Source organism: Myxocyprinus asiaticus, chromosome 29 (genome assembly GCF_019703515.2).
Source record: "Myxocyprinus asiaticus isolate MX2 ecotype Aquarium Trade chromosome 29, UBuf_Myxa_2, whole genome shotgun sequence".
Taxonomy (NCBI): Eukaryota; Metazoa; Chordata; class Actinopteri; order Cypriniformes; family Catostomidae; genus Myxocyprinus; species Myxocyprinus asiaticus.
Genome location: NC_059372.1, coordinates 20,239,730 through 20,267,667, shown reverse-complemented (window position 1 = coordinate 20,267,667; position 27,938 = coordinate 20,239,730). Strand labels below are relative to the sequence as shown.

Here is a 27,938-nt window from a genome sequence, read left to right as displayed (position 1 = left end):
GATGCACCTGTATATATTCAACTGAACTGATAATGATCTACATGATTGTGTTTGGTTAAAATTGACTACATGAGGGTATGAATGAACATGGGACAGGAAATGTGGAATGGGAGACTGAGGCTGAAAATATTAAAACATGGGACTGCCATGGAACTTTTTGTTGGACTAAGCATACCCATAAAAAATAATAAAAACATAAACTAAATAAAAAATGACAATTTGTGTGTAAAGGGAGTGTGCAGGTTCCATCTAATGCAACATCTGTAATAACAATGAAGAATATAAAGATCAGAGGCAGTCATGGATTTACATTAGAATTTTTTTTACTCATCTTTCAAAAAAACTCCTACAGCCACCAGGGTTGAATTGTCATAAAAAGCTTTTTTTGTTGAAGTTATTGGTTCCAGTCTGCCAAAAAACAATCTCACAAAGTCATGTGTATTAGGGGAGATTGACATATACCCCACCAAACATAAACATAAATGTTTATTCAAAAATAAAAGGAAAAACAGATAGAGGGGGTGCAGTAGCCATATCACACATGACAAAATAGCAAAAGAAAAACTACCAACTTGTGTGATCGTGCATTTAAAGTCATATCAGGCCAGAAATCAGTGAAGACAAACGACAGGATCAAAACAATAAATAAAAATAAAGCAACTTTAACTGAAGCAGTAATGCTTCGAAAGAAAGTTAACAAACAAGCCTTAGTCATATAAAAAAGTGAAAAAACATGTGGCCCATGTGGGCAAGCATGCTCATAAGAGCTCCAAGTCACAGCACTAATGAAAGAGGGGATATTGATTACATGATAATACAAGGGTTGCATTCTACACATCACTTCCTTGCAGACCTTCCAATGTGCCTCCTCGGTTCTCAACGTCACTTCTCCATTTCAATTCTTTTCATCATTATCACCACACAATGTATCCAGTCTTATTTCTGCACCCTCTGATTGAGCTAGAATGTTAAAGGGATAGTTGAGCCAAAAAATGAAAATTCTGTCATCATTTACTCACCCTTATGTTGTTCCAAACCTGTATGACTTTCTTTCTTCTGCGGAACACTTCAGTCACCATTCACATTTATTTGATGGAAAAATATGCCATGAAAGTAAATTATGACTGACACTAACCTACTGCCTAACAGAGGGTTTGGAACAACATGAGTGTGTGTAAATGATTACAGAATTTTTATTTTTGAGTGAACTATCCCTTTAAACAGCAGAAGTGGCAGTTCTCTGTTAATCCTCCAGAGGATCTGGAAGATGATTTAAACGGCCAAAAATGTACACACACTTGACCTCAAACACACTGTGGAATCACACATGCAGCTATTTTCTCCTTTGTTACATTTACACTGATGCTGAATAAGACTACAAAATTTGAATGTAATGACAAAAGACTTAATCAACTGCAAAAATATCTGTGTAGTTGTTAACAGATAAAATGTCAGAATAACATAAGAAAGAACCAATAAAAAAACAAAGACTCTCCAAACAACATTCACAAGTAAAACAGTGTTACTTAGGGGAGGGGGGAGATTAGAGTTAAGAGACTCCCTGTAAGAACAAAAAATGGATTTGCTTTTACTGAATAAAAAACAAATTCTAAATACATTTTAATAATAGCGGTAACAACCTACTTTAAAAAATTAAATAAAATCATAATTCCAAAACATTTTGCAGTACAATTCAATGCATTCTCAAAATTAACTTCAGTCTCAATACTTTGACTTGGGGTTGGCATTCAGTAAACAGTATTTTATTGTTGAGGCTTTTGTTTCTTACAACAAATGAGACACATCCAGAGAAGTACATCTGAACAAGTATAATGAAACAGTGATGTGCTTGTAATTTTATTTGTCATGTCTGAACTTAGCACCATAGTTTAAAAAACACACTTACCAGACACAAGGTTACCAAGCATGGAAGGTATATAATTTCAATTCGACCTCATATACAGTATATATACAGTATATGATCTCCCATATGTCATCTTTAGCAACAATCTTCACTTGAGATGCGTGTCATTTTGCCATATGTGTTGTGACCTCAGAGACCCCTTCCCATGATATCTTAAGCATCTAAGCATGCTCGCCCCCACTAGCCCTCGTACTGAGGAAAAGAAGGCACCAGAGTCTTCAAGTATTAACACAGCTTGGGTGCTAAAGCCTCAGACACGCAGTATTAGAGCCTAGAATCACCTCTAGGAAAACAAATGAGCAGATTATTGTTAGTTTGCATTATCCCCCACAAATATATAATATATTTAGATTAATATGCTTATAAATAAAAATTCAGTGCTGTGAAAACATCTCCGATTCCATAGGATCTGACCCATCGTAGAAGGCTCATCATGTTTTTTTTGTTGTTTTTTTGTTTTTGTTTTTTTTATATCATGGCTAAAAAGCTACTGTTCGGAGTATGTAAACTGTACTGGAGCTTCTTTGTTAATAGTTCCTTCATTGAACATAAAACACTGAAAAGGTGAAGACTTGTTAATATAATTAATTTTCTCACGCTTTCCCTCTCATTTTTTTTTTTTTTTTTTTTTGGTTTAACGCAGCATAGAGCAAAGAATCCTTTCTTGTGTAGTTTTTTGGTTGCAGTGAAGCACCAGCAACACATATCAGTGTGTGTCTCTTAAAGTGTGAGTTAAAAACCATTGCTTGTCCTGTAAGCGTCTGAGAAAAGCATGTCTTTCCCAGCATGTATGTGAATGAGAGGTTATTTTCTGTAGTCTCTTGATAGTGTTTTAGCACCGCGTCTATGTTGTTATGCAGCGCTCCACGTTAATGCCCTCCTCTGCGTGGACCTGCAGGTCGATGGGTCGCGCTGGCTGTTCTCCCGGTCGAGCATTCATGAGTGACAGATTCTTCACACAGCCTGTGATGCCTGCAGAGAACTTCCCGCCAGTCAATGCTTTCATGTCTGGAGCTCCACCTACAGCCAAAGTGAAAACATTCTTAACAGATAATAGCTTCATTATAGTCAAAGACTACCCTACTGGCTTTGTGGATTTCCATTGTAGTACTTTGGTCAGTAGAGTGAAACAAAGATCCAATGCTATACAGTACACACCCAAGTAAATGTTGCCTTTGGTGTTCACCATGATGCTTTTGCCTTGTGACTGTCCTTGTCGGACAGCTCCTCCATCAATCTGAAGATAGCCCTGCTTACCCATTCTGTTGAGGACACAAACATGATTTCATACATGCACTAAAAACTCCTTGACTCCAATTAGTTCAAAGTAATTGCAAAAATGGCTAAGAAAAGTGAAATTAGTTCTAAGAAATGTGATTTGGTTTAACCCTTAAACGCACATCTCGGGTCTTTGGTGACCTGGGACCTCATTCCACCCCCTGTACCTCTATTTTTTTTTTTTTTTGTGCCCACAACTCTTTAGTATTCCTCAATTTCTCCCTTGTAAATAGTGTAACACACACACACACACACACACAAAAAAGCCAAAATTGCACACAAAATATATATATATTTTTTTATAATGTTTTTAGTACCAAAAATGTATAGCACCTAGAGACCCTAGGTATGTTTTTTTTTTTTTTTGCACTTCCATGAATTATATTTGTATGATTATTTAATATCTACATCAGTTTATTATCACAAGATATCTATTTCTTCATTTATTACAAGAGGAATGAGTACTATATTCATACAAATAAATACTGTCTAACGTTGATTTTCTGTGCAACAATGAAATATTAACAATGGTGAATTATTATTATTCCATATGTGTGTACACATACATATTATACATGTTATTTCTTATTCAAGGTGGTACTGTTGTTTCAGTGATTGACTTGATTTGTAGTTGACATTGCTGTTTGATGAAGAAACAACATGGAAGTAAACTATAGCAAGTACAACACATGAACAGTATAATATGACTATTGTCATTTGGGTGTACTACTAAAATGATGCAAGTTGTGCATTTATTTACACTCAATAAGTGCCTGAGAAAAAAATGTATGTGTAACTTATTTGTAGCTTATATGTTATTTGTAGCTCAAAAGCTTTTTGACATTTAAAAAATAAAACATCAAAATATATCAAAACATATTTTATTCAATTTTTTCCTAATGGTCTTGAAAATACTTGAAAATTTGACATTATCTGGGCATTTTGTAGATCAATTTGTGATAGATATGTGCCGGGCGTCTTAAGACCAGAGTGTTTGGTGAAAAGAGTGTTTGGTAATATTCCCGTGCATTTAAGGGTTAATATTTTGTCTTTAATGCATTAACATATTTAAGTGTGACTTAAGCATCCAAAATTGTCCAAATACTTTTTGGGGTCACTGTAGGTCAAATCATCTTTCTGATATGCACCGATGAGAAGTGGCTGTGTTTTACATTTAAAGTTTGTAGTGGTAACGAGTATTACCGGACTGCAGTGATCATATGCCACTTTCCGTCATTGACAGGCTCTCTGGAAAGAATCTGAGCCTCTCCACTGCCTAGCTGGTAACTATCAGGAAAAACACAACACATTATTTTTAGATCAGCTACAAAGATCTGAGCTGAAAACCCCAGTAGCAAAATTTTACCAGACCAAGACAAAACATCTGGTCATTAATATTGTCAAAACACTAATAATATTCTCTTCCGATATGTGCTAAATAAATGACGTTTTGGGTAGTTAGAGTGACAGTGATTCATAGTAAATTCTTAGTGGTGGAATTTCTCAATCACTCACCTAAACACAAGATGTCCATTTTGTAAACCGAGACTTATAAAGTCCTTGCCCTTTCCTTGTTCTCCAAGTTCCTGGAAAGTAATTTCAGAGGAATATTTAAGTTAGTCTCTAATATAAGTCACTGGGAGGGAGTATAGTTGAAAAACGAAGGCCAAAGTGTTGCATGAATAAACATGTGTGCCTTTGATTCAAGAGCATATTTACAATTATAGTAAAACTACATTCTTATTTCAGAAATGAATATCATTGTTATATATAATGATACTGATGAAAGTTTCCCTAAGGATATAACTTCACTTATGTTTTATAGAGCAATTGTGAATGCATGGCCAAAACATTAAGCACAGTGTTTAAAAATCAATTCAGGGTTTATTCATTTGGAACGGTGATAAATGCTCTTTCCATAACATGGTATATTAGCCCTTAAAGGTCTGGCAAACCTGGAATAGGCTGGATTAATGATTAACTTCAATGAATGTGCTAAAAGGTTGAAAAGCAGGTGATAAATATGGAATCATGAGGCCAAATCTGTGATAAAGCATAACTTTGAAAGCATGCAAACAATAAATGATGAAATTACATTTTGAGAACAAGTATAATTCACTGATAATGTCTGAGCATGTTATTCAATGGATAGTTCACCTAAAAATGAAAATTCCATCATCATTTACTCACCCTCATGTTGGGTGAATAAACCAAATACAAAAGGAGATGATAGGTAGAATGTTGGCCTCAGTCACCATTCACTTTCATTGTATGGAAAAAAAATTCAATGAAAGTCAATAGTGACTGAGGCTAATATTCTAACATATCCTTTTGTACTCCATGGAAAAAAAAAATATGGGTTTGGAACAACATGAGGGTGAGTAAATGATTATGATACAACCATGATATTGGTAATGCAGTCATACGTTTGTGTCTGACTGCTTGTGGAGAGTGGATACCTTTCTACTAGCATGCTTCTTAGGGAGGCTTAGAGCGCTTGCGGGCTCCTGAAGAGGATGAAGGTGAGTTAGCCAAGCAAACATGCAGAGCAGCCATTAAAAACGTGCAGTCACAACATTATATTCCATCCATAGCTGATCCGAGTACACTCATTTTACTAATTTAAGTGGAATGAAGCTGTATACAAAACTCTAAAAGACACTGTGCATGTAAGTTAGCAATGATCCTGAGATCCAGTAGGGGGCCCATGTGCACAAACATACCACTCCCTGCCACAGGATGAGGCCATCTCTAGAAACAGTGTTGATCTCAAACTCAATAGTCTCTGGAGAGTCAGGGGCACTGAAACAAATTTAATAGTCAATACTGATTCAAAACATTCAAAAACAACACCAAAAAACAAAACAACAACCCAAAATCTGATCTTTAAAGGAATTGAATGGGGTCAAACCATGTTAAGCTCTATCAACAACATCTTTGATACCCAATGCTGCTGTTTGTTAAAGCCAAATGAAGATTGCACATAGAGTCCTTTATCATTTTGATATATTACACCCTCACCTTCGTGGGAACATGGGCTTTGGAAGGGCGAGATAGCCATCATCATGGAAATATGCAGAATAATGAATAGGAGAGTCTGCAAAGAGAAACAGAATAAACTTCAAACTGTGACTTAGAGGCTACTCTCTGTCTAATAGTGCCACCCTGTGGAGCTTCACCACATAATAGAGTGAGTCAACATCACAAAAATAGAACAGAACTGACCTATGATTACTACATTAAATTAGATCTGTACTGTAACAAAAATACTATTGAGTAGATTACTGGTAAAAATGTGAAGTTATACATTTTTAACATTCTCTCAAGATCACAGATATCAGGCTTGTTGCATTGTGATACATTTAAAAAATATGTGCATCAAAGGGCAATTCACATAGACTGTTACATCCAGCATCCATTTCATCTCTATGAGGGAAATGCAAATTAATGCAAACACACACAGATGAAACATTTCTGTTGAAGTGACATTCTCAGTTGGAAACTACATTACACATTCCTCACAAAACCATTCTCTCGAACCACATAATAACCGGAAAACCCTCAGGCAGTTCAGTGCTTGCCTACAAGAGATTCATGCTTTATTTACAGCGTTTCTGGCCTTAAACTCACCTGTTTGGCCAGCTCAAGTGATTAAAGTAAGGACATTCGGTTGTTAGTAACTAATAACATCTGTTTGTTCACAGTGTGAGGACATTTTTTTTTTACAGACTTTGTTTTAGGTGAAAGTGGCAATGCGGACAGGATGTTTGTTGTTGGTATCGCAACAAAGAGAAACAAAGATTTAATGAGAAAAAGATCAATTGAAACTGCATATGTTGAGTGACTGACCGGTCAAGACACCTTTTGGAGATGCTAAAGGGGAATTCTATGAATCTGATGTGTCAGCCGAGTATTGCATTTATTTCATCACAATTACCCTTAAAAACAAAAACTGCACTAAAAACTATATTAAACTTTAGCATTTTACAATGAATACATAGAATTCCCCCTTTTAACTTTACATTTAAACGTCACAGATGACACGTAACCAATTAAGTGCAGATAAGACAATAAGGCAATAAGATTCATTTTGGTAGCACATTATTTCAGAGACCTATTTACAAGGCATCTGTATCAATAAATTGGTGCGTTATTAAGTGACTAATTTTTAGAGACGGTGTCAAGCACCAATTAGATGTTTATTTTAGTATGATTTTGTGAAATACATCACAAAATCATTGTAAACAAACATATTGCAAACAATTATTTCCATAATCATTATTTTGGTCTTGTTTTCTAGTTGAAACATCTAAACATCCTTAAAACAAGATTTATTTATATATTTTATAGAAGCACAATTAGATAAGATATTAAGACAGCCATTTGAAAGAATATATCTTTTCAAAACAATTAAGTTAACTTAAAGAATTAAGTTTACTTTTCCTCCACTGGCAACTTTTAATTGTTTTTTTTTAATGATATAGATTTTGATAATTAATGAAACTCTCAGCCTAAGTCCCTAAAATCTCCAAATAAATAAAACATCATAATTGTACATCAAAACTTATTACACATGCTAATACAACAATGACTAAAGGTATGCTCTCTCTCAGAATCATGCAGGCATGAGTAACGAGATCTTATTCAGTTGCATTCTATGTCTTTTTAGCCATCGAGTCTGTGTCATGTACTTGGCACCATCTCCTGGTGGCCATATGTAATCAGAGTGAACAATCCTCTCTGCTCATATTTGGATGATTTCCACCTCTGGTTGCAACAATCTGAATCCTAATACAATTGGTTTAGCGTTCCATGACACTGGACAACGTACTACATAATTTCCGATGAAGTCACCTGATCCAGGAAAGTATGTTTTTAGCAAGATAGAAGATTATGTGATATTGTATGATCTGTCTATCTTTCATGAAGTTATAAATGAAAATGCGGCATATAAGCAACACCTGTTTACATGTATGTTAAAGACATATACTTAGTCATTACTCACTATATTTTGTCTGTTAGTAAAACACATAGGCTGGTTGTATTCTACTCTTTGAGAACTTTCCAATGACATATGACACATGACTATTTGATCAGTTTGATATTTTTATCGATTACAACAATATGTACAGTGCAAAATTATTAATAAATTATCAAAGAAGAACACTTCTGATTTGTCTGCAAATTTCAAAGCACTTGTTCAGTTTTGGCCATAATACCTACATGCATTGTAAAGGACAGCATCTATGCTTTAAAACGATACCTATTTTATGTTAGTCACAACCGTGGTTATTAATATTTTGTTAAATATGTTATTCTGTGCAGGCTCGTCGACTAAAAGGGTTAAAGGATGTTTAGATATTTTTTTGTATTTTAAGATATTTATAAAAATTATTATTTGCTTGACCTTGCCCATGATGGTGCAAATACATGAGCTGATAGCACCTCTCTAGCTCATTCGGCCATGTAAACAGACTCTTAAAACAATGTGCTTCACTTTTGTCTTCCTTATTTTTTTCATTGTAGCTGCTTGTTGTATTATTTGTGGTGTTAGATGGGCTACGGGGCCCTGAGGAGGACGCTGTCCTCTGGTTAGTGACGAGCATGACAGACAGACTGTAGTCATACTGTACCATTTCCCCCACTACCCTCCAAATTCCACAGCGCCTCGGTGAAGCTGGAGTCCTGCCCTGTGTGTGTGGGATATAGCCATGAGATTGCAGGGTTGAGATATAGTCACATATGGCCAACACACTACTGCTGGATGATGTTAGGCGGTCTGACTGATGTCGCCGCGGTACATTATGAAGTATGGAGGATTATTTCCCTATGGAGCTTTATGGTGAATCACCTACAGCTGTGGTTCAATCTAATGTAATGAAGCTGTGGAGAAATGCCTTTACTTCCACAGAGGAAGTGAATTCTAAAGTGACTGTAAAATTACAAATGGGGCTAAAGAGACACTACATTCTCATTAAAAATAAAAACAATAATATAACATCTTGCACACAATGGTTTTAGATGGCAGTGCGCTTATCTCCAAACATTTTAACTGGCAATATTTAAGATACATATGTTATGTATAATAGATGTATACTACCCTGCACCAACTGTTTTTTGAACATTTACTTTCAGCATTAATGGGAAACTAATCCTCCCTTTGGTGCTAAACAGCTCCGGGAAATGCTTTTCACTAGATATTGGAACATGGCTGTGGGGATTTGCCCAAATTCAGACACAAGAGCATCAGTGAGGTCTGGCAGTGATGTTGGGCGATGGGGTCTGGCTTGGTGTCAGCATACCAATTAATCCCAAATGTGTTCAATTGGGGTTCAGGTTTGGGCTTTGTGCAGGCCAGTCAAGGTCTGCCACACCAGACTCAGTAAACCATTTATATATGGACCTTGCTTTGTGCACAGGGGCATTGTCATGCTACACAGAATGTTTGTCTAAGGACAGCATGGCTGTACGTTTGATTTTATGCATATGCTAGTAGTGTTTGAAGCTGAAAAAGCCAAACAAAAGTTTAAAAGGGGCTATCTATATACTATTTTCTAAATGAGGAATGCCACTTTGGAAGATCACTTAGAAGCACCTGATAATTGTTTACAAGATAATAGAAATATACTATACAGTAAAAGATGTACAATATATATGCAGTCAGGGGCATAGATTTCAGGGGAATGGGGGGAGGTACCCCCCCCCACCCCCCAATAATCAAAACAAGCAATTACAACCCCCCCATTATTTATACCATGATCAATTGAAACATGTAAATGCTTCACGCTGCAACCTCCCCCAATGTTCAAGCCATATCTATGCCCTTGTATACAGTCATTATACTGAAGGCAAAGATCTTATGCAATAAACAAAAAGAGTACTACTTGTCTACCAACTTTGCACCAACCTTTCTCACAATGTCGGCCTGTGAAGCCAGCAAGACATACGCAGTGGTTATTGACACAGCTGCCACCGTTCTGGCACTGAGTGCTCTCCCGACAGGTGTCCTTAACTATCTCACAACGTTCACCTGAGAAACACCAAGAAGAGAAATTGAAGAAAGTGTAAATAGTCTCTTCAAATCCTTTTATGAAAGTGTAAAAACTGAAAAAATGTAATACATTTGTATTAAAACCAGTGTTGTGTGTATACAATTATAAAGTAATTAGTTACTGTATTATAATTACTTTTAGTCAAAAAGCAGTGTAAATCAGATTACAGTTTATTACTTTCAATTAAAGTAATTACTTTAAAGTACATTACTTGTGTTAAAGGAATATTTAAAACATGAATTCATGTGGACATCTGTTAGCATTTCTGTGACAGCTCCTCGATGAATGAGGAGGAAATGTAGAAATTTTTCAATTGACCAGAAAACCAGAAACTTTTATAGGACAAATGTTTTAGAAAGTATTTAAAAGTAAAAAAAGAAAAAAGAAAAAGTAATTTGATTACTTTTAGATTAAGTAATCAGTAAAGTAATCTGATTACATGTTAAGAGATTTGTAGTGTATTACTTATTTTGAGTAACATACCCAACACTAAGTGTTCTTACTAGAAATGTGACTTTTCGAGCATAATCTTGGCAAAGTGCGTGCTTTACATGATTATTAATATATTTGGTTTAAGCACAATTTTTAAGAGTTAGAATGCATCAATGAAGACTCAGAGGTGAGACGTTCAAAGCTAATCATAAAATGCCCTTTTCCTTGAAAGCTGGTGGGGCGACTCACCCTCGTATCCTTCTCCGCAGAGACATTGGTACTCATACTCAGCACTGGCCATACAGGTGCCTCCGTGCAGACATGGCCTGCGGTCACATGGGCTGCCATCTTGACACTGGCTGATGGCTCTGTTCTCAACGAAACTGTATGAAAGATCCAGCTTCTTTCCATTGATGAAGACCTTTAAAGAGGACACAGATAGTGGTGAAAAACAAAAACAAAGCACAAACAAAAACAAAAAACGAAACAAAACTAAACTAAACTGTAATCTGTATTTCTTCTGGCAAATCGTTTCATTTGATAGAACTGATGTAACCAGATAATTCTCTCAATGCACTCACCTCCCCTATGCATCCATCAAACAGCATGCTAACATTTGCAGGCTTGGGCAAGATGTCCATGCTGGGCACTCCTCCCAAGTACATAGACGTGTGGATATTAAGGCCCTGGGCTTTTCCTGGAGAGGACCGTGTGATCTCTCGTGCATGATCCACCTTCAAGGAACCGTCTTTATTGAGCCGTTCTGCCACAACGTGATGCCACTGATTCAGAGACACAGGCTCTTGACTGCGCAAAACAGCTTGACCTGAGAGCAAGGAAGTGAATAGTATGTTTAGCCTGCACAACTGCAGAAGATCCAGCCACTATATACAGTTTTGTTTCTAAGTAAGAGATAATGAACAGTCAGTCAGTCATTATTACACTGCTTACCAAATAAGTAAATACACAGACAAAATACTGGAGTTAAAGTTAATTTATCATGTAAGAAGTAAGAGATTGTGGAGTGTTACGAGAGACATGAAATTAGCACAGTGGAATTGTAGCTTGCCTGGGACAATTGTTTTTTACAATATTTTACAAAAATATTTGACTGCAGAATGCTGTAATTAACCAATCAGAATCAAGTATTCCAAAGAGCCATGTAATGGTGATAATGACTGAAATCAAGTAACAATATCAAAGAGTGAATAGACGCTCAATGAATGAAACCACGTTGATAATGGGTTTCAACACATTGAAGGTTATCTTGCACTCATAGAATATCATAATACTTTGGTTTTTCACCTGTTCCAAGTTCATAACGGAACTCAACATGTCCATCCACCATGGACAAGGTCACAAAGTCCTCCACTTTCATCTTCTTGCCTCCACAGAAGAACATCAAGCCATCTGAATCCATGGGCTTGAATTCCATGTCAATGCGAAGGTCGTTATGAATATTAGTTAGAGGAGGATATGCAATGTAGGAGTCTTCGCCATCAAACGATGGTGTTGTTACAAGAGTACCTGAGATTGTAACAAAGACGTTAGTGAGAACCACAGTTGACCTTACAGTACTTATGGAACTTCACAAACGATCAAATATTCAGCTTTACCATCCATGCACTTGTTTCCAAACTTTCCCAAGTGACAGCGGCAGTCATAACCCGAACCATTGGGTCGGTTAATGCAGGTGGCATCTGGTCCACAGGCCTCTGTTGTGATCAACGGCGAACAGAACCATGAATCAAGTATAAGACGTTGGTTGATGATTAGACAAATCATGAAATTCAAGCAGACATGCTAACCAGTGTGACAGTGTAGGGAGGAGTGGTGCTGGCAGTTGCTCCCCGTGTATCCTCTCTGGCAATTGCATTTGTAGAGACTAGCTGCAGAGTCCTCACATACTCCACCATGCTGTGACAAACACATTATTTCACCTATTTGTTTTTGGCCAATAAGCCAAAATACATACAATGTCCCAAAATGTATTTGGAGACTTAAAGGGATATTTCACCCAAAAATGAAAATTCTCTCATCATTTACTCACCCTCATGCCATCCCAGATGTGTATTAATTTCTTGTTCTGCACAACACAATTGAATATTTTTAGAAGAATATTTCAGCTCTGTAGGTCCATACAATGCAAGTGAATGGTGACCAGACCTTTCAAGCTCCAAAAATCAAATAAAGGCAGCATAAAAGTAATCCGTAAGACTTCAGTGTTTAAATCTATGTCTTTAGAAGCGATGTGATAGGTGTGGGTGAGAAACAGATCAATAAGTATATTTTTACTGTAAATCTCCACTTTTACTTTTACATTTACATTCTTTCACATTCTGAAACTGAAAGTAAAAGTGGAGATTTATAGTAAAAAAGGACTGAAATATTGATCTGTTTCTCACCAAAAGTGATTGCATTGCTTCAGAAGACATAGATTTAACCACTAGTGTCATAAGGGTTACTTTAATGCTGCCTTTATGTGATTTTTGGAGCTTTAAAGGTCTGGCCACCATTCATTTGCATTGGACCTACAGAGCTGAAATAGTCTTCTTAAAATCTTTGTTTGTGTTCAGCAGATGAAAGAAAATGCCACACATCAGTGATAGCACGAAAGTGAGTAAATGATGAGGGAATTTTCATTTTTGGGTGAACTAACCCTTTAAGGTACACTTAAAAATGTATGAATTGCATTGCATAGATAACAACATATATAAAAAAGTGGTATCTGCAAAAAATTCTATAGCTTTTCTCATAACTAACTTCACTTTTCTTAGACTTTTTGCAATTACCAACTGGTCTCAAGGTCATTTTTAGTGGATGCATCAAGTTCAAGTTCACCAAATGTCCTAGCAGAGTAACCACAGGTGTAGTTCATAACATTAACAAAGGACATGTTCCACTACCTTTTAAAAACCAAAAAGCATCCAAATACTGCTGTCTTCATTTTAAACAGTATAACTATTGTTTTAGAATTTAAAACCTAACAAAACCTTTTTGTTTGAAAAGTGTGCTGGTCCTGATTTTCTCATATAAATAAATGCCACATAGAAATTTTGTCACCTAATGCAATGACATTCATGCCTTTTGAAGTGTGGCCAAAGTGTCAAAATACATTTTGGGGGCCACCAGTGTTGTAGTCAAGTCACTAGATCTCGAGCCCGAGTCCTCACTGCTCAAGTCCAAGTCCAAATCCAAGTCACCAATATAGTGTCCGAGTCGAGTCCAAGTCGAGTCACCAATAACTGCATACAAGTCTGAGTTACGAGTCCTTGTCTATGTCATAAAATAAGCAAAAAATCACAATGCTGTTGCCATTTTAAGTTTATTGGCACACACACACACACACACACACACACACATTCAGCCTTTCAAACTGTATTGTACAAGAAACCATACACACAATAACAATACCACCTCTGTAGGTTTTTTCCTTAATGTTACTTGAATGTTTGATATTGCTTTTAGAAACTTTAAACACAATTTTCTTCATTTGTTTTTCTTTGTTCTTATTTTAGTACTAACTGTTTCTTTGTCTTGAATAATTACTTTTCTATTTATATCTATCTATCTATCTATCTATCTATCTATCTGTCTGTCTGTCTGTCTGTCTATCCATCACAATGTTGTCTATATGTCTATACAATAACCAAGGAAATAAAAAATTAGATGTCATAAAAATAACTTTCCACCATAAACAACAGTGCCTTCTTGCCATTTATTTGAAGTTTATTTATTTATTCTCAGGTATTGTCCTCTAGTGTTATATTATCAAAATTCATTATAATTCAGGCGTTGGAGCAATTCACATGATTTTTCATGGATGGATGTTTGTCCTTTTAATAATGAGGTTACTTAACAGTTTTAGCCTACATTTGTGACAATCTCGCATCACACGAGCCATCTCTATGTAAAACTGCACCTGTCATAAACGCATGAACACATGTCAACATGATCTTATGGTCCTGTTATAATTATAACTCGTAATAATGATTTACGATTTTGTTCCATATATTTTCGAATTTTCTACATATGTGCCACCACATAGATTCAGAAAAATCCTTTATGAGTTCTAGACAAACTTGTGCAGGTAAGTTTTCTACTGAGGTGAAAGTTTTAAGAGGACCTGAGTTGCAACATGTTATTAGTTAACGGTTTCTGTCATTTGATTTGCTCATGTCTCTTACATTGTCAGTGAGCATCAGAATATCATTCTTACAGTACAACTTTAACCATGTATTATGCACCACCGACCAAATGGCGAGTTGATTCCTCAAACTCCAGTATTCTCCCCCCATACCACGTCTACAGAGGCAGAATATTTGTATGAATAAACAGAGGCAGAGTTATTTTGCATTATAATAGATTTGCGAGTGCACATGACATGTTTTGAGTAGCACATGCACTCTCTGAACGAGAGCAGAAAGATTTGAGAGTGCGCATCCAGTTTTGAGTGAAAGCAAAGGAAATCCACGTGCGAGCGTAGAGATTCACGCTCACGCAACCGGTACATGGCATGACATGCATGTGAACTCATGCCATAAAAGGGCAGGACGCAAAAGTTAACGGTTGTAACAAGTCCTCTCCTCCCAGTTAGAATGCACCCAGTGCTCAAGTCCAAGTCTGAGTCATTAGTTTTCAAGTCCAAGATGAGTCACGAGTCATCAATATCGCGACTCGAGTTGGACTCGAGTACTACAACACTGGGAGCCACTATACTTGCTATAATGTGGAATCACTTTTCTTGAAAGAGCTTACCTGACATGGGCGGTCTTTGCAGGTGGGACAATTTGACACTCCAGTAGAACTTTTATCAAGGTCCTTGAAAATGACCTCATCACCTTGGATAATCAGCTGCTTGATACAACCTTAAAGACCGGAAATCATTGGAAGGAGGCAATTTATAACAACACTGCAACCAATAATTTTCTTAAAGGAATAGTTCACCCAAAAATGAAAATTCTCTCATCATGTACTCACTCTTATGCCATCCCAGATGTTTATGACTTTCTTTCTTCAGCAGAACAAAAATGAAGATTTTTAGAAGAATATCTCAGCTCTTTTGGTCCATACAATGCAAGTGAATGGGTGCCAATATTTTGAAGCTTCAAAAATCACATAGGTCAGCATAAAAGTAATCCATAAGACTCCAGTGGTTAAATCAATGTCTTTAGAAGCGATTTGATAGGTGTGGGTGAGAAACAGATTTTGCAATATGTTCTCCTCCCTGCTCAGTCAATCTCTACTTTAACTTTCACATTCTTCTTCTTGTGTTTTTGGTGATTCACATTCTTCATGCATATGCCACCTACTGAGCAGGGAGAAGATTTCTAGCAAAAATAGAATTAAATATTGATCTGTTTCTCACCCAAACCAATCATATTGCTTTTTACTTTTATGCTGCCTTTATGTGCTTTTTGGAGCTTCACAACTTTGGCACCCATTCACTTGCATTGTATGGACCAACAGAGCTGAGATATTTTTATAAAAATCTTAATTTGTATTCTGCAGAAGAAAGAAAGTCAAGCAAATCTGTTATGGCATGATGGTGAGTAAATTATGAGAGAATTTTCATTTTGGGGTTACTATCCCTTTAATTCTTTATGACACAAAAGCTACAGAATACTGTACATATGGCATGGAATAATATATAAGGGTTTCTCACCAACAAACCCTGTCGAGAGGCCAGCAGTTTTGGCGAGCATGCTGTAGTTTGGATAACCGCCTACAAACAGCTCCTCATTCAGATCCAGGCCCTTGAATTTTCCCTGCTCATACACATTGCACATTTAAAATAAGTTTAATTGCCATGGTACCACCATTTAATAGTCTCTTTGTAATATAAGATCAAAGCAAAACAGCATATATTGACAAGGGATATGCTAGGTGAATGGAATGTGTACCTGTGAGGTTCCATTTACAGGAGCTTCTCCATCTACAACAAGGGAGCCCTGAGTCTGGTTCCTATATAGCTCCACTGTATGGAACTCACCCAATTTAATGGAAGTAGGGTAACGAATAGTTGCCATCCCAGAGCCCACATCAAACCTGTGGAATGAAAATATACACAACTGGAACACCATAACACAAAGCCAGACCAAGAAAAGGTTTACATATAGTTTGCAAAGCTTTAGTACCATTTATATTTAATTGATGAGATCTATAAGTAACAGAAATTACAACATAATATATCAATAATAAAATACAGTATACCTGAATTCAGGGCGGCCACCCAACAGTCCAAAAGATATGAAATCAGCACCAGTGGTCTTCTTCTGTCCATTATAAAGGATCATACCTGGACATGAAGTGAGAAAGTTACTGTAAGTGCAACGCTTGTATTTGTCTTACCTAACCATGGAGCTTGCCAATGCACACACTGATAAAGCCTCTGTCTGTAAAGCTGAAGCTGTAAAGCAGCATGCTGTGGGTGAAACTGCTGGCTAATGGAAGGAGCATGTGTTGCCATGTTCAGCATGTCACATTGCCAATCACTGCCAACACAAGCCACATGCATGGGCACATGCCATGACTGTTTTGTCTTCATCACATGGGCATAATGACTATTAGATGTTGAGAACATGTAGTAGTATAGACTTTAAACTCTGGTTTATTAGTCACTCTAACCAGCATTCAAATACAGCCACTAACCACCAACAAGCTTGAAATGTGTCATATTTTATTAAAATACATAATCACTCTGCAATGGTTTAAATATATTAAGACATAGGCCTGTACATCACTTAAAGAAATATTCCGGGTTAAATACAAGTTCAGCTCAATCGACAGCATTTATGGCGTAATACTGATCACTACAAAAATTAATTTTGACTTGCCCCTCCTTTTCTTTAAGAAAAGCAAAAATCTGGGTTCCAGTGAGGCGCTTACAATGGAAGTGAATGGGGCCAATCCTTAAACATTAAAATACTCAATGTTTCAAAAGTATAGCCACAAGACATAAACAATATGCATGTAAGCATGATTTTAGTGTGATAAGCCAATTTTACAACTTTGTTGCCATGACGATGTTATGTAAACAAACCCTAAAACCCTAAAATGACTGTTAAAATGATTATATAAACAACTTTACAACTAAAATAACACGAGTTTTAACAGAAGAATGAATGTAAGTGCTTTTATAAAATTATAAGCATCACATTTCTGCCGTTTAACCCTCCAAAAATTGGCCCCATTCACTTCCATTGTAAGTGCCTCACTGTACCTTTTTTTTAGTTTTGTTTTTTTTTTTAAGAAAAGGACAGACGAGTCGAAATTATTTTTTGCAGTAATTGACATTATGCCACAAATGCTAGCGACTGAGCTTAACTTGCATTGAACCCGGAATATTCCTTTAATTATAAAATATCAAACCAAGTGGCATTTATTTTAAAGAAAGATCAAAGTTAGTTCTGAGAAAAGTTCTAATATCAACTGTTTTCAGATGCCTCTTGGTTTGATATTTTTTAAAATAAGTGTCCAAATACTTTTGGGGCCACTGTAGTTCTAGATGTACTGTATCTACAATAGATCTCTAGTTGTCTACTGGCAAACAGTGGCATTGCATAACAACAATATTTTGCACATTGCATACTGTGAAATTGTCACTACAAGGTGTAAAAGCTTCAGTTGGTTCATGATAACATTCTTGCATCATGCTGCAACCAAATGGTTGAGAAGTAGAAGTGCCTTAATGAACATTCTATGTAATGTCATGACTCATGCCTGTATACAGTATGTTCATGAGTGGCCTTCTGATGGGCCAGTGAGAATATGCTGAGCTGCGCTGCTGTATTTGTAACAACTCTCAGGGCTCCTCTGAGTCCTGCTACAACATTTTAAAATCTTGCAGCAGAGGCACTCGGGCACTCTCAGACAAGCAAGCACACTCACCGGCATACAAAATGAGCCCTTTATACCAAAGACAGGTGAAGGAGGGTAAAGAACAAAAAGAATAGCTGAGTTTACATGGAGGAAATAAACACATAAAAGAAACCGAATACGGACAAAATATATTATAAACAGAATAAAAGTGGTCTATGCACATAGAATTTAATATTGAACATTATAATTAAAGCTGAAGTGTGTAATATTTTCAATGTTATGATACTTGTTTATATCCCAGGTTAATACTGTATGCAGAGACAACTATTAGAAAGCCATTCATAGGTTGATTTCTCCCATAAAGTGTAAATACTCTGACTCTGTGGTGCAATCAAAACATTATGCTTTTTTTTTGTAGCATTCCGACCAGCCCAACATAGCAACACTGGCTCAACCAATGGTGTGAGCTATCTGTTTGGTTGACAAATGAAAGACGGGGATAGTGTTTAGAAAAAAAAAAACACTATTTTTGCAATTCCGTTTGATGAAGCTAGTGGCACAATAAATTACACACTTCAGCTTTAACACTTCAAAAGAAAAAACTTTTAGGAATGACATACATTTTCAATTAAACATATTGGACAAAGATTGGTATATATTCAGAATTTACTTAGTGCAGTGAAGTATGTTAAGGTTCTGAGGATCCTTACCATCAACATTGTCCGGCCTGAAGGTAATTTTGATGCTGAATGCTTTGTAGGAGTTTTTGATGGTGGGCAATGTGAGGTAAGACAGAGGCTCCTGGGTAAAATAGGGCATCACTCTCTCTGTGAAATCACGTGAACACAGAGTTAGCGAGACAAGCAAAGCTTACAATACACTTTGAGAAAAAAATATATTACTAATTTATACTCATATTCTTAGAGGAATAGTTCACCCAAAAAGTAAAATGATCTCATCATTTACTGACCCTCATGCCATTCCAGATGTGTATAACTTTATCTTGTTTTCAAGTAAAAATATCTAGACAACCTTATAACAAGATACATTTACAATCTACAAAACTAAAGTAGTATCTAGATTAAACAGTAAATGTACTTTGTTTTGTGGCACTGGCATATTTTTTAGTTATTTTTTTTTTTACCTGTTTTTCACCTGGTTACACTTAAAGCAAGTAAAAAAATCTGCTTGTGCCACAAGACAAAATCCTCTTATATTTAAGAAGGATTATCTGAAAATAAGACATAATATCTTACATTTATTTTATTTTAAGTATGTTTCAATATTTTTTAATGGAAAACAAGACAATAATACTTGTTAAGATAAATATGGGAATATGATTTATGCAGTGCATCTATTTGTAGAAGTAGGGTATAAGGTAATGATCTGGACAGTCACTTCAAAGGTTGAGGAGAAATTCCCTAATCTCTAATTGTGCCCTAGAACAAACACTTCACCTCAGATTAAGACACCAGAGAAGTCAGCAAGCAATGTTCCATATGTCAGTTGGATATGTGTCTGCTAAGTGACACTTATCTAGGTGTGCAGTTACTGTGGTGATGTTTCAGCAGAACTATAATATATGTCTTTTTACAACCAGGACCATTATGCAACCATACAGAAAAAAACAGCACTGCCGTCACTAAGCCACAATTACAGACAAGCAGCTTTGTAACTAAAGACCTACACTAGAAACATTTTTTAATTACAGATATAACTGACAAAAGATTATAGACTTGTAATCTGTTACAGAAGACTCACCATGAACATTGAGACTGGTGAAGGCCTCAACTTTTCCCTGCTTATTGGAAGCAGTGCACACATACGTTCCAGCATCTGAATGCGTGACACCAGGGACTGTCAGTACATGACCATCCTGTCTGCATTTAAAGGGCAACTCATTCTCTACCTGTAGGAGGAACACATTGTTTCACTGCATGTTTGTGTCAGTATAAAGGGCTTGTTAATCAATGTTAATTATTTGAGGCAAAGTAGGTCCAGCATGGAAAAACAAGGGTTACCTTTGACCATGTGATGGTTGGGACTGGGTAACCAGATGCTATGCATGGAAAGACTGCATCAGAGCCAACCGTCACTTCCTTTGTCTCAGGTTGTGCAACAATCTGGGGCAAGGCTACAAAATGCACATGCCACCTCATTAACTCTTCTACTCTAAAATAACCATCTCTTGGAGAATCTTTCTTAAAAGGGCATATTATACATTATTTCACTATTCAATTTTTTCCCCTGGGGTCAGCTTATAATTTTAGTACAGGTTTTTGTGTAGTCATATTATAGTTTTTCATTAACCATCTCTCTAGTTTTTACACCCTCTCTCTGACCCCCAAAATGTCAATTTTTCTGCATCCCCCATTTAGCGTTAGGATTCTTCAGAAGCAAATACAGAAGCAAATTCTCAAAAGATCAAACTAAATGTGATTTCTCATAATATGACCCACTTAAGAAAGGTCACATAATTAAAAGACTAAAACCAATAGCAAAATAAATTGCATGAAGCCTAGATACAATAATAAATCTGCTGTATGTACTCACACTGGATATTGAGGACCACCTGGGACTGTACCGACCCAACGTTATTGGTGGCGGTGCAGCGGTACTGTCCTGCATCTATCTCTGTCACCTGCTCGATCCTCAGGACATTCCCCTTCACTACCACATGATTGGGAAGAGACCCTCCCACCTTACTCCAGCGCACTGTGGGCTGAGGGTCACCTGTTGCGTGGCACTCAAACTCCACAGAGTTCCCTACCATCACTGTCTGTATTGATGTACGGACGTTGATCATCACTTTGGGAAGGGCTGTTGTAAACACAAGTCAGACCTCAGGCACTGATTTAGAAGATTTGGAACCAAAGTTGGTCCAAGATGATTATCAGGGACAAGGCTACCTTGAATAGTGAGTTTGGCACTGTCCTGAGCCTGTCCAAACAGACTTGTTGCTCTGCAGGTGTAGATGCCCTCATTGCTTTGATCGAGGTTCTCAATTCTGCACAAATAATAGTAAGGATTATAAATAAAGAACATACAGCTAACTTAAAGGGATAGTTTACCCAAGAATGAAAATTCTGTCATAATTTACTCACCCTTATGTTTGTTCCAATCCAATATGACTTTCTTTCTTATGCGGAACACAAAATGAAACATTTTAATTAATATTCTGATCAATTATTTTTTTCACTGAAAATAACTTACCTTTTGGGATGTTTCTCAACATATTATGCCTTCAGAAGATTTATATTGTATATGAAACACAATATGACTCACGAGCCACACTGACTACTTTAATGATACTTTTGGGTGTTTTTTTGAGCTTTAAAGTGAGTTATCAACTATTCATTGTATTAAAAAGACGAACAATTCATTACATTTTTTCCTTTTGTGTTCTGCATAAAAAAAGACATATGGGTTTGGAAAAAGGGTAATTCAATTATAACAGAATTTTCATTTTTGGGTGATAAAAGGAATAGTTCACCAGAAGCATCATGCCCATTCAAACATGCCCCTCAGATTTTTTTCCCCCCAATAAATAAATAAATAAAAATAAATAAAATATGAAGACTTGTATCTTTGACAACCAAGTTGCACAAAATTTGAAGGTAAAACAAAAGTGTAAAAATGCTGTGGCAGAAATTACCCATTCACATGTCTTGCTGGCTCTTGACCTTTAAGATGTATTTACTGTATATATATATATATATATATATATATATATATATATATATATAATTATACATACATATTACACTACACATACAGTATATATACATACACATACACTGGCGGCCAAAAGTTTGGAATAATGTACAGATTTTGCTCTTATGGAAAGAAATTGGTGATTTTATTCACCAAAGTGACATTCAACTGATCACAATGTATAGCCAGGACATTAATAACGTGAAAAATTACTATTACAATTTGAAAAAAAAAAATTCAGTACGTCATAAACTACTTCAAAGGGATCTCATCAAAAAATTCTCCATGTGCAGCAATTACAGCTTTGCAGATCTTTGGCATTCTAGCTGTCAGTTTGTTCAGATACTCAGGTGACATTTCACCCCATGCTTCCTGTAGCTCTTGCCATAGATGTAGCTGTCTTGTCGCGCACTTCTCATGCACCTTACAGTCTAGCTGATCCCACAAAAGCTCAATGGGGTGAAGATCCATAACTCTCTTTTCCTATTATCTGTTGTCCAATGTCTGTGTTTCTTTGCCCACTCAAACCTTTTCTTTTTATTTTCAAAAGTGGCTTTTTCTTGCAATTCTTCCCATAAGGCCTTCACCCCTGAGTCTTCTCTTTACCGTTATAAATGAAACTGGTGTTGAGCGGGTAGAATTCAATGAAGCTGTCAGCGGAGGACATGTGAGGCATCTATTTCTCAAACTAGAGACTCTGATGTACTTATCCTCTTGTTTAGTTGTACATCTGGCCTTCCACATCTCTTTCTGTCCTTGTTAGAGCCAGTTGTCCTTTGTCTTTGAAGACTGTAGTGTACACATTTGTATGAAATCTTCAGTTTTTTGGCAATTAAGCAATACATGCTAGTCTATTACATACAGTGGCAACTCAAAAACAAACACAAAGACAATGTTAAGCTTCATTTAATGAACCAAACAGCTTTCAGCTGTGTTTGATATAATGGCAAGTGATTTTCTAGTACCAAATTAGCAATTTAGCATGATTATTCAAGGATAAGGTGTTGGAGTGATGGCTGCTGGAAATGGGGCCTGTCTAGATTTTATCAAAAATTATTTTTTCAAATAGTGATGGTGCTGTTTTTTACATCAGTAATGTCCTGACTATACTTTGTGATCAGTTGAATGCCACTTTGGTGAATTAAAGTACCAATTTCCTTCCGAAACAGCAAAATCTGTACATTATTCCAAACGTTTGTCTGAAAAAATATATGCATGAACCTGAGGTCTGTAGCCTTATACTTATTTAAAGATCTACTAAGTTAAAATGTTAAAATAGTTTTTTGTACTTTTCTTCTTCTTTGGTTTAGCTTAACTTGCCCAGGACATCCACTGGACCTGGATGGCCGCACTTGAAAAATAAAAAATAAAAAAATCACACTGGTCTGATTTTTCTAAAATTATGTTATTAGTTCATATATTATGCCAGTCACCTGAGCACTCCATCTTTAATGTGATGATTAGGTGGGAGAACTCCTCCCTCCATCAGCCACTCAATCTCAACCTGAGGTCCTCCTTTAGCAGCACAGGTGAACTCCACAGCGCTCCCAAGGGCCTTCACTTCCACCTGTGGGGAGACTTTCACCGAAAGGGGTGCTGCAGGACACAGAAGTCAAAGGTCAAGCTGAATGCTAGTGAATATCCATTTGATGATACACCTCATCATTTGTAAGACTGAGAGAATACATGATGGGTTACTTGATTGACAATACTCACATCGGACAGATACTTTGGCCAGTGCTTCACTCTTGCCAACCTTGTTGCTGGCCACACACCTGTAGATTCCTGCATCATTGGCTGTGGCCAGATTTATCTGAAGGTCTCCTCCTTGCAGCTGAGCAGTAGGAGGCAAGCTGCCATTGACCTTAGTCCACTCAAAACGCAGGGGTGGGGTTCCATGGGCCAGGCACTGTATTCGGATTACTTCACCCACTCGCACTGACACGTCATCGGGCAAAGAAGTTGCATAGGGTGGGGCTGCTCCAAACAGAGAAATGTCAGTTAGGAAATGTTGGATAATTACAGCACACTCAGCTTGGAGAGCTTTACAAGAACAGGAAAATATCCTTAACAGTTGCTTATCTGGCTGGTGTTCCTGCCTGGTTAAGCTGGTGTTTAGCTGGTCTCCCTCTCTAACTAGCTGGCAAGTTCTCAAACCCCCCTAAAACTAGCAAAACAGACCAGCCTAACCAGCTTGGCCAGGATGGGAGACCATTTTCCATTAGCAGGGCAGCTAAAAAACATTATTGTTTTTAAACATTGATGAGACAAACAAGGCAAAATAATTAAAATCTCTATAAAAACATTAAGCTCACTGTCTACTTCCAGCATGATGGTGACTTCACTGGTGCCCATGTGGTTAGTGGCATTGCAGACATATTGGCCAGAGTCCTGACGGCCCACATTAGGCAAGACCAGGCTGTTGTTGATTACCTTGTGTCTCCAGGGCAGAGAAGATCGCTCTTTAGACCATGTGATGGTGGGCTTAGGGAATCCTAAAGGAACGAGAGGTCATAAGTCATATACAAGAGCATTTAAGACTTACTACAGGTATTTACTTCATACTACTACTGTATGTTCTATTTCTATTTTGGGTCCAAAAGTCTTAGACAACTAGAGAAAATGCTTCTATTTTACATTTTGTTAATTTAATACAATTGTTTTTTCTTTAAAAATTATATTATCAGCATAACAAGTTGAGTGAAAAGTTAAATCGCAAATTAACATGAATTTGAGAATTGCAAAGTATTTGGAATGTCCTATTTATGCTTTAATGAGAGTATGCACTCGAGATGGCACGGACACTATAATTTGCAAAACCTGATGATCCATGTTATCAAGCATGATTTGAAAGTGTTCCAAACAGCATCTTATGTGCTTTAATGGAAGCAAGGAAATCTGACTTTTTCTACAAATGATTTAGCATGGTCAGTGTCATAAATTAGCCTATTTGATTAGAGACTGAGAAATAGTACAGAAACTTAAATATCTTAAAATTAAATTTATTTGTTTTAAAATGTTCAAAATCCTAAAAGATTCTTTATTTCAAGGTTTAAATTAGATTCTGAAGCCCAGATTTACAATGTGGTCCCACTGTATAAATAACAAGTATTTACTTACATCATACCTATTGAGTAATATCAGTCATAACATCCAGGTGTAAGGATTTGCACCTACCATGAGCATCACAATGTAGCGTGGCGGTCGACCCCTCTACCACAATTATCATAGGCTCTCGCACACTGGCACGGGGAACAGTTGATAACTGAGGCCCACCTTCTACAAACACCTCTATTTGTGTCTCTGTAGTACCCAGGTTGTTCTGTGCCGTACACACATACGTGCCACTGTCTTCTGGGCGTGCAACTAACACCTGAACAAAGCAGATATGATATTTTGATAAAGATATTTCAACTAGGTCTTGATATAACATAGTTTCCAATGCAAATGAATGTATTTCCAACAGTGTTTTGACAATGAATGCATGATTACCTGCATGACAGCATTGGAATCGGCAGGCACAGGACTGCTCAGCATTGTTTTGCGATTGCTGTCCAGTCTGTGCCATCTCACAGAGGGTCTCGGCTCTCCAGCGGCCTGGCATTCAAGATTGATGGGATCTCCAACCTTGACTCGTACTGGCCCTGTGGGTGTCACTATAGCCTTGGGGGATTCTGAGGGCCAAAACAGGCCAAAACATTAGAACAGAAAGTTTACTAACATGGAACATAGAACAAAGGCATCTGAAATGTATATTCAGTTTGCCAAAGCTACTTTTTTGATGTGTGATACTACAGAATGTACTGCTGTCTGCTGAATATGGGTAGTTGACAATGTTGGGTGTAATCCAATTACAAAGTAATTAGCTACTGTAATCTAATTACTTTAAAGTAAAAAAGTAGTGTAATGAATTACATTTTAAATTCTTGTAATCAGATTACAGTTACTGACTTTCAATTAATTTAATTACTTTTAAGTACAGTATAGGGTTATGCTTATTTCTAATCTATTATGTAGAATACATGAATTATGGCCCCGTAACGAGTCATTGTGAATGAGAAATGTGAGGTTCTGAGTGCATGACTTGTGTGTAACAATGAACAAGAAAGAAACAGACATTATTTTGAATTTGTTGAGCGTAAATGTTTTTTTTAGAAAGTAACTTAAAAGTAATTAGTAATGTGATTACTTTTTCAATTAATTAATTTGTAAAGTAATCTGATTACAGTTTTAGAGAAATAATTAGTAATTTGTAGTACAGTTTAAGTAACATACCCAACACTGGTAGTAATACTGGATAAAAACCTTTTGGGACTGACATGCCCTGTGCCTGCGGTGTGACATGCTATGCTTCTTTTAAACAGCATTTTGCTAATTCTTTTATAAATATAATGCATGCAACTTTTATGAGCTCATATTTATTGAGAGACTACATGGAATATTTGTACTTTTAAAAATGCATCTGTCACACCATAGGACCATTTAAAATGAACTGATGAAGACAAAAACTTGATTAAAAATGGCAAAAAATTTAAAAAGATGACCAGTTACCTAAAATGTTGATGCTGATAAAAAAAAAAAAGTCCATGGACACATAATGCATTGACTACCAAAATATTGTACAAGATAATTACAACAATCATGTCTTTTCAGACTAGTGTTCATAAAATGTTTCTATACCTCTCACTAACAGTGAGGCGATACTTTGAGCGATTCCAAACAGGTTACTGGCCACACAGCGATAAGTGCCTTGGTTCTTCCCCTGGGCATTGGTAATAGTCATGACTGAATTGTCAGGGCCAATCTTCACATTATCTATAGCACAAAAACATCAAGCAAAATTATTTAATTTCACATACATTTGCATCACATTATTTATGCTGACCTGAAATGCAACAGAGTACCTGGCAGAGGCTGGTTGTTGGTCAGTTTCCACTCCAAGCGCACTGGCGGGGCTCCATTGTGGACCCTGCACCTGAAGCTGGCTGACTCACCCTGTTTCACTGCTGCACTGTGGGGCTCAATGGAGATAATGGGGCTCTGGAGGCCTACACCAATATCAGACCACATCAGATTCACTAATTTGCTCTATATTTATTTAAAAATCCCTAGGCATTGAGACCAGGGTCAAAAGTCCCACTGAAAGTAACAAAAAAAATCTCTAATTATGGATTTAGTATGTTTGTAGTGCCTCTGTAGATTAGTTCTATATTCGCTGTCTCAGAGGCAAGTGTTACTGAATGTGTAGCTAATATGCAGTGATTTTTTTATGTAAAAGAAGAAAAAAAAAGGCACATCTTCCAACAAATCACCCAAAAACTCGAAACAGTGATTATTATATCAACAACAGAGAGCTTTATAAAATAAAAAATAAAATAAAATGAAATAATGACTATCTGACAATACATTAGCCCTTACTCATTAAACAGTCTATTTCTACATGTCACAGTATAGTTTCTCATTGCTCAAGGGAACTTACGGGAGGCATCGGAAGTCTCAGACACAGATACTATTACAGAAGCCTGGTGAGGTGATAGGCCACCCTCCACCTTACAGATATATTCTCCAGCGTCATCCCGAGAAGCCTGCAGGATACGCAGCTGAGTCCCAAGCACCTTGAGTCAAATATGTAAAAAAACACACATATGACATGGTGGTTCATACAGGGAAGGATTAAACATGGGATCATGCGAATCAAATGTGCTTCAGAATGGTGT

The 27,938-nt window shown here is 36.7% G+C and overlaps 1 protein-coding gene across 1 annotated transcript in view; it reads right to left on the bottom strand.

Annotated features, from left to right (window-relative positions):
* Nucleotides 1-305: 305 nt before the first annotated feature.
* The window catches only part of LOC127419591 (basement membrane-specific heparan sulfate proteoglycan core protein-like), a 163,117-nt gene continuing 135,484 nt past the window's right edge, over nt 306-27,938 (bottom strand). Inside the window, exons 53-84 of the mRNA XM_051661098.1 lie at nt 27,701-27,836; nt 27,126-27,269; nt 26,902-27,036; nt 25,714-25,895; nt 25,399-25,594; nt 24,537-24,716; nt 23,938-24,198; nt 23,655-23,817; nt 21,417-21,514; nt 21,061-21,327; nt 20,529-20,641; nt 20,269-20,416; nt 19,218-19,334; nt 18,577-18,594; nt 16,900-16,984; nt 16,590-16,734; nt 16,352-16,454; nt 15,445-15,554; nt 12,495-12,603; nt 12,303-12,401; nt 11,992-12,213; nt 11,268-11,512; nt 10,936-11,107; nt 10,110-10,232; nt 8,836-8,892; nt 6,224-6,299; nt 5,926-6,004; nt 5,662-5,709; nt 4,718-4,788; nt 4,406-4,489; nt 3,083-3,186; nt 306-2,944 (exon numbers count right to left, since the gene is read on the bottom strand). Of these exons, the coding sequence (XP_051517058.1) occupies nt 2,769-2,944; nt 3,083-3,186; nt 4,406-4,489; nt 4,718-4,788; nt 5,662-5,709; nt 5,926-6,004; nt 6,224-6,299; nt 8,836-8,892; nt 10,110-10,232; nt 10,936-11,107; nt 11,268-11,512; nt 11,992-12,213; nt 12,303-12,401; nt 12,495-12,603; nt 15,445-15,554; nt 16,352-16,454; nt 16,590-16,734; nt 16,900-16,984; nt 18,577-18,594; nt 19,218-19,334; nt 20,269-20,416; nt 20,529-20,641; nt 21,061-21,327; nt 21,417-21,514; nt 23,655-23,817; nt 23,938-24,198; nt 24,537-24,716; nt 25,399-25,594; nt 25,714-25,895; nt 26,902-27,036; nt 27,126-27,269; nt 27,701-27,836 (4,266 nt within the window). The 3' untranslated portion in view covers nt 306-2,768. The remainder of the gene's footprint in view (nt 2,945-3,082; nt 3,187-4,405; nt 4,490-4,717; nt 4,789-5,661; nt 5,710-5,925; nt 6,005-6,223; nt 6,300-8,835; nt 8,893-10,109; nt 10,233-10,935; nt 11,108-11,267; nt 11,513-11,991; nt 12,214-12,302; nt 12,402-12,494; nt 12,604-15,444; nt 15,555-16,351; nt 16,455-16,589; nt 16,735-16,899; nt 16,985-18,576; nt 18,595-19,217; nt 19,335-20,268; nt 20,417-20,528; nt 20,642-21,060; nt 21,328-21,416; nt 21,515-23,654; nt 23,818-23,937; nt 24,199-24,536; nt 24,717-25,398; nt 25,595-25,713; nt 25,896-26,901; nt 27,037-27,125; nt 27,270-27,700; nt 27,837-27,938) is intronic.